The sequence below is a fragment of the Rhinopithecus roxellana genome, chromosome 11 (assembly GCF_007565055.1).
Source record: "Rhinopithecus roxellana isolate Shanxi Qingling chromosome 11, ASM756505v1, whole genome shotgun sequence".
Taxonomy (NCBI): domain Eukaryota; kingdom Metazoa; phylum Chordata; class Mammalia; order Primates; family Cercopithecidae; genus Rhinopithecus; species Rhinopithecus roxellana.
In genome coordinates this window covers 77,276,526-77,290,211 of record NC_044559.1, presented here as the reverse complement: position 1 = coordinate 77,290,211, position 13,686 = coordinate 77,276,526, and the positions used below count along the sequence as shown (strand labels likewise).

The 13,686-nt window shown below is 36.5% G+C and overlaps 1 protein-coding gene across 14 annotated transcripts in view; it reads left to right on the top strand.

Moving 5' to 3' along the window:
- The window catches only part of ZNF518A (zinc finger protein 518A), a 34,511-nt gene extending 21,155 nt beyond the window's left edge, over positions 1–13,356 (top strand). For 5 of the 14 annotated variants that reach the window (XM_030940275.1, XM_030940278.1, XM_030940272.1 and 2 more), the window contains 3 exons: positions 999–1,144; positions 4,937–5,661; positions 5,813–13,356. In XM_030940275.1, the coding sequence (XP_030796135.1) occupies positions 5,939–10,384 (4,446 nt within the window). In that variant the 5' untranslated portion in view covers positions 999–1,144; positions 4,937–5,661; positions 5,813–5,938 and the 3' untranslated portion in view covers positions 10,385–13,356. The remainder of the gene's footprint in view (positions 1–998; positions 1,145–4,936; positions 5,662–5,812) is intronic. The other 9 variants (XM_030940273.1, XM_030940274.1, XM_030940284.1 and 6 more) reach the window with 7 other exon arrangements.
- The last annotated feature ends 330 nt before the right edge of the window (positions 13,357–13,686 follow it).

The window sequence follows — 13,686 nt, the reverse complement described above, 5'->3', positions numbered from 1 at the left end:
CCGCCTCCCGGGTTTACGCCATTCTCCTGCCTTCCTGCCTCAGCCTCCCAGGTGGCTAGGACTACAGGCGCCCACCACCTTGCCCGGCTAGTTTTTTGTATTTTTTTTTAGTAGAGACGGGGTTTCACCGGGTTAGCCAGGGTGGTCTTCATCTCCTGAGCTCGTGATCCGCCCGTCTCGGCCTCCCAAAGTGCTGGGATTACAGGCTTGAGCCACCGCGCCCGGCCCTCAATGTGCTCTTTTTTTCAATATGCTAGTTATTATCTGATTTTTTTTTAAGTTTTCTCTTTTCTTTTAATTGCAGTAGCTTTCTTTTTGTTTTTTGTTTTTGTTTTTTTTTTTTTTGTGACAGAGTCTCATTCTGTCACCCAGCCTGGAGTGCAGTGGCGTGATGTCGGCTCACTGCAGTCTCCACCTCTGCCTCCTAGGTTCAAGTGATTCTTGAGCCTCAGCCTCCTGAGAACCTGGGATTACAGGCACCCATCACCATGCCTGACTAATTTTTGTGTTTTTAGTAGAGATAGGGTTTCACCATGTTGGCCAGGCTGGTCTCAAACTCCTGACCTCAGGTGATCTGCCCTCCTTGGCCTCCCGAAGTGTTGGGATTACAGGCGTGAGCCACTTACTCCTGGCCTTACTGCAATAACTTTCATTATGGTCACAGCTGGATGGGAGAACAGGGGAGAGGTTTCTCAGAGGGTTCAGATTATTTTCTCTTTTTAGAGCTGCTGTATCCAGTGATGTTTCTGCCTACTTACCTTTTTTTGTTGGCATTGGTGGTTAAGATGAATTCCTAGAGAATACACCAAGATTTTCTCAGTGTTTTTGTTAGGAGAAGGGGAAGTTGAGATTTAACCTCATTTATTTTTCTGACAGCGTAGAGATAATTCAGTTATGTGGCAAAAGGACAGGGCTCTTGAGCAGAGGAAGATAGCCATGGGTGTAGGAAGATTCATCTTTGTTCAGAAATAATGTCCTCTTTGCATCTCTCCTGACAGTTGGTGCTAACAATCCCCTACTCTGGCCTCTGGACCTAGCTTGAAGTTCCGGATTAATTTCCTTCTTCCTTGTACCTCAGCCTGAGCCTTCTGTCACCCAAAGTGTTCCAGCTTTTTTTCACTCAGGCCTCACTTTATCTTCCAAGGTATGTTTAGGGGTAGGAGTAGTCAGAATTATATCTCTCACTTCTTTACTTGGGGCATAATGGGCAGATCCTCATTAAATATTGATTGGATGAATGTTCCTCGTGAACTCCCTCTTTAAAAATGGTGGTTGGCAGTGGGTAGGCATTTGTTTTTACTCCCCTCTCACCAGACCATTTCCTATCAGACACCTTGCTGTATGTATATGGAATGTTTTTCTAGTTCCTAGCCATTTTGTAGGAGTTTTTACGTTATATTGTTTGGTTGTTTCATTAGGCAGTTAGGAGGAGGAGGAAGTCAGATGTTTTCAGTTGCCATGTTCTTATAGGAAACTACAGATTATTGTAATACTTTTACAAAATTGTATTATTTCAAGACTTATTGAGATGTTGGTCAAGTCTTATGCTGTAATAATAAATATATAGAAGGCAGTAGTTTAGCACATTTAAAACCAGTAATCTGGGCTGGACGTCGTGGCACACACCTAGAATCTCAGCACTTTGGGAGGCCAAGGCGAGTGGATCACTTGAGCTCAGAAGTTCAAGACCAGCCTGGGCAACATGGCAAAACCTCATCTATGCAGAAAAATACAAAAATTAGTGTACTGTGATGGTGTATACCTATAGTCCCTGTTACCTAGGAGGCTGAGGTGGGAGGATTACTTGAGACCGGGAGGTTGAGGCTGCAGTGAGCTGAGATCACACCACTGCACTTCAGTCTGGGCGACAGCGAGACACTGTCTCAAAATAAATAAATAAATAAATAAATAAATAAATAAATAAATAAATAAAACCAGCAGTCTTTGTTGGTGGGTAGAGATTGGACTGTAGTAAAAAGAACATTAGCTCATAGGTTGGAGGATTACAATTGTAATAAAATTTTTCTTTTTTTATGTTGAGATGTTCGCAACATGTTTTGTCCATACGTGGCAACCTTTGTATAAATTACTGTCAGATATCATGTTTGTGTATTAGTCAGAATTCTCCAGAGACACAGAACCAATAAGATACATACACAGTCATACCTTGTTTAACGATGGGAATATGTTCTGAGAAATGAGTCATGAGGTTATTTTGTCATTGTGTGAACATCAGAGTGTACTTACAAAAGCCTAGATGGTGAACCTGTTACACACTTAGGCTATGTGGTATAGCCTTCTGCTTCTAGGCTACCTGTATAGCATGTGACTGTACTGAATAGTGTATGCAAATGTAACACAATGATGAGTATTTGTGTATCTAAATGTAGAAAAGATGCAGCAAAATTACAGTATTACAGTATTATAATCTCTTGAGACCACGTTTATTTGGTTCATTGTTGACTAAAACATAATTATGCAGCATTGAGTGTATATGGATTGATAGATATAAAAATACATGAGAGGGGATTTATTAAGGGAATTGACTCATGCGGTTATGGAGGCTGAGAAATCCTGTAACAGGTTGTCTGCAAACTAGAGACCCTGGGATGCTGGTAGTGTGATTCAGTCCAAGTCCAAAAGCCTCAGAACCAGGGAAGCCGATGGTCCAATTCTCAGTCTGAGGCTAAAGGCCTGACCAAAGCGGGGCTGCTGGTCTGAGTCCTGGAGTCCTAAGGTTAGAGAGCCTGGAGTTCTGATGTCCAAGGGCAGGAGGAAGAGTATCCTTGCTCCAAGAGAGAGGCAGGGGAAATCCTTTTCTCTCCTTTTTTGTTCTGCCAAGGCCCCTGGCCGATTGGATGGTGCCCACCCACACTGAGGCAAATCTGCCACACTCAATCTACTGACTCACATCCTGGTCTCTGGAAACACCCTCACAGACAAACCCAGAAGTAATGTTTTACCGGTTTTCTAGGTGTTCCTTAATCCAGTCAAGTTGATACCTAAAATTAACCATCACAGATTGCTTCCCCATGCAACAAATTGAACATAATTGAAGACATATAATAGACTCTCCAGAGAAACTTAAAATTTGAGGGCAAATAACCCCAAACTACCTAAAATACACAAACTCCTCTAGTGCTATATTGTATATGCCATTGAATACGAAAAAGATTGACATTCAACTTTATTTAACAGTTACCAAGCTTAAGTAAGAGCTAAGTGGATTTCCTAATAAGATGGTCTCTTTTATCCTTATTGTTAATGCCATTTTTTTGACTTACAAAAATGTTCCCAGTGAAGCTTTTGAACCTCTTGTATTTGAAGTTGAAACTAGTGAAAACACATGAAAACTCCAGTAGCACAGAAGAGGTGTCAAATGTGAAATAGGACATAAGCAGTGTAAATACTGAGTTTCCATCTGCTAGGCATCTTAAAATTTTTTGATACTCAAACAGAAAAAGTGTGTATTACATTTTAATAATCCTATTCTCAAAGTCTAAGTGAGACATTATTAGAGAAGGAAGCCAAAGCTGTTATGTTTTATTTCACAACCATTTTGACTCCTGAGTTACATATTAGAGTATCTTACAAGATTAGACAGTTTGATTTCCTACCTCTACATATATTCCATTTCCCCACTCTTGCCCTAGTCCCTGAAGGAGAACTGAACACTTGATTTAGTAATACTACTTTCTTTTTAATAAACTCATACAATTCTTTCTACACCTAGCCTGGGCAACATGGTGAAACCTCATCTCTACAAAAAATGCAGAACATTAGTTGGGTATGGTGGCGCATGCCTGTAATCCCTGCTGCTCGTCAGGAGGCTGAGGTGGGAGGATCACCTGAGCCTGGGAGGTCAAGCCTGCAGTGAGCCGTGATGGCGCCACTGCACTGCAGCCTGAGCGACAGAGTGAGACCCTGTCATCATTCTTTTCTTTCTCTTTCTCTCTCTCTTTCTTTCTTCCTTTCCTTTCCTTCTTTCCTTCCTTTCTTTCTCCTCCCTCCCTCCCTCCTTCCTTCCTTTCTTTTCTTTCTTTTTTTTCCTTCTTTCCTTTCTTCTTTCTTTTCTTTTTTTCTTTTCTTTTCTCTTAACAAAGCAGTGAGTTAAAACCTGACTGTTGGATTGTAGAGCCTTCTCTTACTGGTAATTAGTGTCTAGTTCATTCTCCTAGAAAGGCAAGTGCTCTGCTTTGCTAGTCATTCTGAAATCATCTGTAAGCCCCATCTTTGTTTAAGAATAGCAGTCAGATAATTCTTCTCAGCCTTTTCTCCTGGTTTCCTGACAGTTCCAGTTACTTTTTCAGCTTTTCTTGTTTTAGGGCCCTAAAAACCCTTCATAAGGCCTTCATCTTGTATTACTTTTTCTTTGTAATACTAAAGTTTTATGACAAACGTCCCATTCTAGATTCACATTTTACTGTATTAGTCGTGGCATGTAAAACAATTCAATAATTGGTATCCTTCTGATTAATTTATTATAGATCTCTTAATATGTAAGTAATTCAACTTTTAATCATTCCCTCAGTAAAGGATTTCTAAAACACTAAAGTTCATAGGTATTTAGATTAATTGAAGTTTAAAGCTGAGACCTTTGGATAGACATTATGGAAGGGGAGCTTAATGTGATTTATACTATGTTTTGTTTAGCTTATCTGATTTTGTCTATTCATATATATATAGCACAAAATTAAAAACATGTAATTTTTCTAATAATGCAATTTGATATTTTAATGACTGAACCTTCAGTATTCAGATTCCTGTCTCAACAATATATTATGTCCCACACATGATAATCACATAGAGTAATAGTGGTAGCTATGATTTATATAGCACTTTTAAGGATATTTTTACATGTATTTTCTCATTTTATATTCACAACAACATTGTGAAAGACATAGGGGAAGTACTAATTTTTTCCCCCATTTTACAGATGAAGGAACTAAGACACAGAGGTTGAGACTTGTCTAAAGTAACATGACCAGTAAGTGCTTGAATTAATGCAGGTAGGTAGTGATGGGTATGTTCTAATCTGCCAAGGGCTTTTCCTTGCTGTCATCTGGCTAGAGTTCTAGGGATATAAATCCACATAGCAAAATGGTAGGGAACCAGAAAGGTAGTAAGTAGATAAACTTTAGGACTACACCAGGAAAATGGTGCTGCTGTTCTTTTAAATTTCTTCCTCTTTGTTCTTTTTGTTTGTTTGTTTGCTAACCTGTTAGTAATGATAAGCAGATACTGTCTTTGGTTGTTTCTGTTAGATGAATGAAGCTTTTGTTTTAACTGTAGATTATCTCTGAGGAGCTAAGGAAGTAGAAAATCTGGAGAGAAGTCTGTTGGGATTCTCACAGGGAATAGCTATTAGATCAACTAAGCAAATGAAAAAGTTAATAGTATATGGATAAACCACATGTGTGTAATTGGAACTTTTTAGGATTCTGAGATTTTTAAAGTCTTGTTTAAAAACTGTGTTATCACCTTAATATAAAAATCTTAGCGCTTGAGCGTACTTATCCAACTGTGGTTTTCTTTAGATGAGGAAACTGAGGTCCAGAGAAGTTGAAGCTTTCCCAAGGTCACACAGCAGAGCTGGAACTAGAGCTTGCATTTCCTGACTTCCAGATTAGTGTTATTTTTACTTCAAACTATTACTTCTTGGTAAGCTGTTCTTAAAATACTTAACAAGTCTTTTGTATATTTAATTTGTGTTTTTGATTAACATTCCTACTTTGTGCCAAAATGAACTTACAGATACAAAATTTACTATTATTTTTTATGATGAGAATTTCAATTCTTTGTTTAATTTTAGGTGAGTTATTGTGGGAAAAATCCTGTATTTTGAAGATGTCTCTACACAGTATCGTTTCCTGTTTAAATTACAGATAACTTCAAGAGTTTTCAGAAAAAAAGAAATTGGGACTTTTTTGGTTAAATCATGCCATCTGAACAGAAAGAGTTATTTTGTGATGAAAAACAAACTACTTTAAAAAAAGATTATGATGTGAAAAATGAGATAGTTGATAGATCAGTGCTTAAACCAAAAATTTCAGAAAGTATTCATTATGAACTAAAAAATGTGAAAATTCATTTGCCAAAAATAAATATTCCAAATGAAGTCCTATTGAAACATGAAGTTGACAAATACAGAAAATTATTTCAGAGTAAACAGCAGACTGCAAGAAAATCTATCAGTATAAAGACTGTAAGCTGTGTAGAGGAGTGTACATTGCTTCATAAGTCTGAGAGAGCTGAAGAAGAGGGTATAAAAATGTCTGCAAAAATACTCAATTTCAGCTGTTTAAAATGCCGAGACAACACTCGATATAGTCCAAATGATTTGCAGAAACACTTTCAAATGTGGCACCATGGCGAATTACCTTCATATCCTTGTGAAATGTGTAGCTTTTCAGCAAATGACTTTCAGGTATTTAAACAACACAGACGAACCCATAGAAGCACTTTAGTAAAATGTGACATTTGTAACAATGAGAGTGTATATACTTTACTGAACTTGACAAAGCATTTCACATCCACGCATTGTGTTAATGGTAATTTTCAATGTGAAAAGTGTAAGTTCTCCACCCAGGATGTTGGCACATTTGTTCAGCACATTCATAGACATAACGAAATTCATTATAAGTGTGGTAAATGTCATCATGTATGTTTTACCAAAGGAGAGCTTCAGAAGCACCTTCATATTCATTCTGGTACTTTTCCCTTCACTTGTCAATATTGTAGCTATGGTGCCACCAAGAGAGAACACCTTGTAAGACATGTTATAACTTTGCACAAAGAACATTTATATGCAAAAGAAAAACTGGAAAAAGACAAATATGAAAAAAAAATGGCAAAGACTTCAGCAGGACTTAAGCTAATACTGAAAAGATATAAAATAGGTGCATCAAGGAAGACATTCTGGAAACGTAAGAAAATTAACAGTGGAAGTGATAGAATTATAGAAAAGAACACGCAAGTGCTTCAAAAACTGAACAAAACACAGACGAAATCTGAAGACCAGAGCCATGTTGTTCAAGAGCATTTAAGTGAAGAAAAGGATGAAGGACTACACTGTGAGAGTAATGATAAAGCCCCTGAATCAGAGTCAGAGAAGCCAACCCCTGTGTCCACTGGGCAAGGTAATAGAGCTGAAGAGGGACCAAATGCTAGTTCAGGTTTCGTGAAGACTGCTGTACTAGGACCTACGCTGTTAATGCTGAAAAATAATAAAATAGCAGTTCCCCCTAACTATAGTGCTAAGTTTATGGGCTTCAGGATGATGGATGGAAAACAGCATATTGTATTAAAATTGGTGCCTATCAAACAAAATACATGTTCACCAGACTCACACTCAGGTGCTGCAAAGGACAGTACTGCTAATTTGCAGCCCCAGACTTTGGACACTAATGGATTTTTGACAGGAGTAACAACTGAGTTAAATGACACAGTTTATATGAAAGCAGCTACTCCATTTTCGTGTTCATCTTCTATACTTTCAGGGAAAGCAAGTTCAGAAAAAGAAATGACTTTGATATCTCAAAGGAATAATAAGCTTCAAACAATGGATAATGAGAAAAGTGTGTCTTCTTTGTCAACAATGTCAGAATTGGTTACATCATCAGTGAATTTGACCACAAAATTTGAAACAAGAGATAATGTTGACTTCTGGGGAAATCATCTCACTCAGAGTTACCCCGAGGTATTAGGTACCACCATTAAAAGTCCAGATAAAGTCAACTGTGTTGCCAAACCAAATGCATACAGCAGTGGAGATATGCATAATTATTGCATTAATTATGTCAACTCTGAGCTACCTGTTGAATCCTCCAACCAAGGATCATTACCTTTTCATAATTACTCAAAAGTGAATAATTCTAATAAACGTCGTAGGTTTTCAGGAACAGCAGTGTATGAAAACCCTCAAAGAGAATGTTCATCCAGCAAAACAGTTGTCCAACAACCAATTAGTGAATCATTTTTATCACTAGTGAGGCAGGAGACCTCAAAACCAGATAGCCTGTTAGCATCTATTAGCCTTTTAAATGATAAAGATGGAACTTTAAAAACAAAATCTGAAATTGAAGAACAGTATGTTTTAGAAAAAGGACAAAACATTGATGGACAAAACCTGTACAGTAATGAAAATCAAAATTTAGAGTGTGCGACTGAAAAATCTAAATGGGATGACTTTTCTAATGTCGATTCACCTATGATGCCTAGAATCACATCTGTTTTCTCTCTCCAGAGCCAACAGGCATCAGAATTTCTGCCACCTGAAGTAAACCAATTGCTTCAGGATGTATTGAAAATAAAACCTGATGTAAAACAAGACTCTAGTAACACTCCAAATAAAGGCCTACCACTTCATTGTGACCAGTCATTTCAAAAACATGAGGGAGAAAGCAAAATTGTTGAATCTTCGAAAGATTTCAAAGTGCAAGGCATCTTCCCAGTTCCACCTGGCAGTGTGGGTATGAATGTGCCTACAAATGATTTGAATTTGAAATTTGGAAAAGAAAAACAAGTGCCATCAATGCCACAAGATGTGAGAGATTCAGAGAAGATGCCTAGAATTTCAGGTTTTGGCACATTACTTAAGACTCAGTCAGATGCAATAATAACACAGCAGCTTGTAAAAGACAAACTACGAGCCACCACACAAAATTTAGGTTCTTTTTATATGCAGAGTCCACTTTTAAATTCAGAACAAAAAAAAACTATAATTGTTCAGACTTCGAAAGGATTTTTAATACCATTGAACATTACTAACAAGCCTGGGCTACCGGTTATTCCCGGAAATGCACTTCCATTGGTTAATTCACAAGGTATCCCTGCTTCCCTTGTTGTCAACAAGAAACCTGGGATGATTTTAACACTTAATAATGGGAAACTTGAAGGTGTTTCCGCTGTCAAAACCGAGGGTGCCCAAGCTCATGCAACTGTGACTAAGGAGCCTTGCAAAACACCTATTTTGAAGGTAGAACCAAACAATAATTGTCTTACACCTGGACTTTGTTCCAGCATTGGCAGTTGTTTGAGCATGAAAAGTAGCTCAGAAAATACTTTGCCATTAAAAGGCCCTTACATTTTGAAACCAACAAGTTCTGTGAAAGCTGTTCTTATTCCTAACGTGCTATCTGAGCAACAGAGCACTAAGTTAAATATCTCTGATTCAGTAAAACAGCAGAATGAGATTTTTCCAAAACCACCTCTTTATACCTTCTTGCCTGATGGCAAACAAGCTGTTTTTTTAAAGTGTGTGATGCCAAATAAAACTGAGCTGCTTAAGCCCAAATTAGTCCAAAATAGTACTTATCAAAATATACAGCCAAAGAAACCTGAAGGAACACCACAAAGAATATTGCTGAAAATTTTTAACCCTGTTTTAAATGTGACTGCTGCTAATAATCTGTCAGTAAGCAACTCTGCATCCTCATTGCAAAAAGACAATGTACCATCTAATCAGATTATAGGAGAGCAGAAAGAGCCAGAATCTTCTAGAGATGCCTTACCCTTCTTACTAGATGACTTAATGCCAGCAAATGAAATTGTGATAACTTCTACTGCAACATGCCCAGAATCTTCTGCGGAACCAATATGTGTCAGTGACTGTTCAGAGTCGAGAGTATTAAGGTGTAAAACAAATTGTACAGTTGAGAGGAACTTCAATAGAAAAAAGACTTCCAAAAAAGTTTTTTCAAAAACAAAAACTCATGGAAGTAAAGATTCTGAAACTGCCTTTGTATCTAAAAACAGAAACTGTAAACGAAAGTGTAGGGATAGTTACCAAGAACCTCCAAGAAGAAAAGCAACATTGCATAGGAAGTGTAAAGAAAAGGCAAAACCTGAAGATGTCCGTGAAACATTTGGATTTAGCAGACCTAGGCTTTCAAAAGATTCCGTCAGAACTTTGCGGCTTTTCCCTTTTAGTTCTAAACAGCTTGTGAAATGTCCTAGGAGGAACCAACCAGTTGTAGTTTTGAATCATCCTGATGCAGATGCACCAGAAGTAGTAAGTGTAATGAAAACTATTGCTAAATTTAATGGACGTGTACTTAAGGTTTCATTGTCAAAAAGAACTATAAATGCTTTACTGAAACCAGTTTGTTATAACCCTCCTAAAACAACTTACGATGATTTTTCCAAGAGGCACAAAACATTTAAACCTGTTAGTTCTGTGAAAGAAAGATTTGTGCTAAAATTAACACTCAAAAAGACAAGCAAAAACAATTACCAGATTGTGAAGACTACCTCTGAAAATATTTTGAAGGCTAAATTTAACTGTTGGTTTTGTGGTAGAGTATTTGACAATCAGGATACTTGGGCTGGTCATGGGCAGAGACATTTAATGGAAGCTACTCGGGATTGGAACATGTTAGAATAGTTGACCATAATTACCAAGGAAAAGAGAAGTAAAATTACCTTAGGAGAAAACAATGGGTTGAATTACCGTAATGCAGACATTTTCTACTTCAGTATAGTACCTGAAATTGAACATTTAAAAAGTTGATTATATTTCTGTGGAAGAGTAAAAGTTGTATGTATGATATTTGAAACTGCTATCCCTGCACTCAGAAGTTTTGAAAGAAACTAATCACAGCACAGAAGTACCTTGATTTAATTTTTTAAACGTGTTCTTGGGAAGTTAGGGCTAAAGAAAATTTTGATAAAACAATTTTCCCACTTTAGTTCTTTAGTGACTCTTAGTAGAGGGTAATGGCTGACACCCCCATTCCCTCTCTTCTTCCACCAGCCTTATGCATCTAAGTGTAGCTCCTCTGGAGATGGAGAGCTCTTTCATCATAGAACTGAAGGAGTTTCTCACATTTGTGAAGATACTTTGAGAGAATTTGGGTAAAGAAGTTAGTCTATGTCTGCTAAATATAGTTATTTTGAAGGATATTAGGCTCCTTGAAAATACATTTAACTCACTACAGTTACACCTCATATAATGCTTGAAGAGTTTTTGGCAAGTAAATTTGTTTTCCAGTTGAACTCTGTCACGTATCAGAGATTGGGAACACTCTCCCAAGGTGATTTTCTTTTTCTAAATGACTATGTCAAACATTTCAGTAGATGGGCAGCTTCAAGAGAAGAATTTAAACTTTTTGTCTCATTGAAAGTTTGGTTAAAGAACTTGAACATAGTTGTGAATTTGATTATGTTCTCTGATGATCCCCTGGCACAGAACTATGCTTATCTCATTTAAGTTGTTTGTCCACCATAAACAAATGGCCATTTTTTCTTCTTGGTTCCCATCCCTTTAAAAAGAATGGAACATAGGAGCACTTCCAAGGAAGTGGCTTTTCTTGAAAGTTAAAATTTTTTACCAAAACAATGTATTTTTGTCTGTATTTACTTTATTATTTGAACATGTCCAAATTAGGACAAACCATTTCGGTTAGCTGCTTCTCAGTGTGACTGACAACCCAAAACATATATACAGATTGTTGGCATTTGAAAAAGGAAGCATCAACAGTGGACCCAGAGGCAGTGCATAAAACCTTGGGATAGATTCCTAAGGGACATGCCCAACAGAGTTTTAAAATGGATGTTTTCATGATGACAACAGAATCATAGATTTAGATTTTTCACCTTGTAAGTTTGAATCAAATTTTGTTGGATCTTTGGATGATGGAGTTCTTGTATTACAAAATTACGTGCTACATGATTTTTTGTTACATTGTTACAAGTGTTAATGACATTTTCATTGATTGATGAAAACTTCAGGGCTTCTTTTCTGTATATATCAAATTAAATCTGTACATATTTTTGTACCTTTTATGTAAATTTTGCACAGAAATTTTTGGCATAAGTTTATTTTCTTTCAGTTTAGTTCTGTGCATGCACTAATAAAACTGGTTGTTTACTTTAAAAGGAATATATAAGACTTTACCCATGTTATTTTCTTGGTTTTTATTTCAGATGTAGATTTTGTTTTTGAGGTAAATTCGTTTTTCAGGGATTGAACACTATTGTTAGCAAGTGCCTAAAAAAGATGTGAAACCGTTTACATATGTCAACTGTAACAGTAGGTCCCAAATGGGCCCATTCCCCTAATAGTTTTATTTTAAAGAAAGCCATACATAGAATGCTTCAAGCTATCTTGCTATGCACATTATACTTGTACTGTTTTGTGCAGTTTGTCTACTTTCTTAGTGAAGTATTTTTTTGTATAAAATGTTACAATTGTGTTTCTTAAATTGAGCCTAAGAATGGAGTTAATTGGAAATATACAGTATATATTAATAATGTATATGGTGTTTAAAGAATGGTAAGCATTGTTAATTTCTGTAATGAGCATTTTCAATTAAATTTATCTTAAGTTTGTGTTTACACAAGAATTTTTTTACTGTGCTAAAATCTAATGGACATTTTATTCCCTAACTAGGAAATACAGATTTTAAAGTGTATGTGTTTTTTCAATGCTAGTTAACTGTACAAGATAAAGTGTGGGATTTTTTTTCTTCCCCAAATCATAGATGATATATTGTTTAAGAAAGGTAACAGATACCATAATTTTACTATGGTTATGCTGGCAAGGTAAGCCATAGAGAGGCTTATAGTCTTCAGTGCCCTAACGGCAATAAAAATAAAATGCTCTGATTGTTACATACATAAAATGCTCTGTTTGTTACAGTGGCATCATTTGCTGTAAATAGAGAGGAGAGAGAAGGAACTTCCCTGCTAATATTCGCAGCACTATAAAATTACATTTCAGAATAGCCCTATCAGGAAAATAATGTCGAGATATGTACTTCTTGCCTTAAAGTTTTAACAGCCATTTAAGCTTCATGCTCCAGATATTCTAGTTGGAACTTTTTCTGATTTTGTTAACTTAGGGTTATTCTGAGGGAGGCAAACCTGCTTAGAGCTTCATTTTTGCCATTGCAGAAAATCCAAAACAAAATCCTGTATCCTTTATTTTTTTGTGGCTTTTCAAAGAGGACTTTCCAAAATATATTCAGTAGTTCAAGGTTCTTATTACAATTGAAGAGTTAGTTTTAGTTTTGCAGTTGAAATTCTGGGTCAGGAATTTGTTTTATTTTTTCCAATTTGTCCATCTCCACTGAAATGCGTCTCTCACTATTTGGCATCTACTTAAAAAGCATTCACTTTTCAAAGAATTTATCTTGCTAAGTATTCAGTAATACGAATTGAAATGTAATACATTTTTTAATGAAAAATGTTTTCATTGAGGGGCTAGCAAATTTTTTCAATAAAGGGTCAGATAAATAACTTAAACTTCGTAGGCCTTCTAGTTTCTGTCCTTAACTACTCAATTCTCACAACGCAGAAACAACTGTAGACAATATATAAATTAATTAGTGTGGCTATGTTTTAATAAACAATTTACAAAAACAGGAAGTGGGCTGAATTTGGGCTACCAGGCATAGTTTACCAACTGTTGCTTGAATTCCCTAAAGTCTGCTTTCAGAGTGGGATTTTTATTACAAAACACAAGCTTGATAAGTTTGGTGATGTACTCCACCTGTGTAAAAGGGCTACAAAGTGTACGAACTAAAATGTATGTATATAAAGTTTCTAGGGTAGATGTATTTGTATAAAAATGAAGAGACTGTAAATGTAATGACAGTGGTTAGTGGGTAAAATAGGTCATTTGTGTGCTAAGAGTAATGCAACTTACGAAGGGATTAAAAATGAGAGCAGAAATGCTGTGAGAAA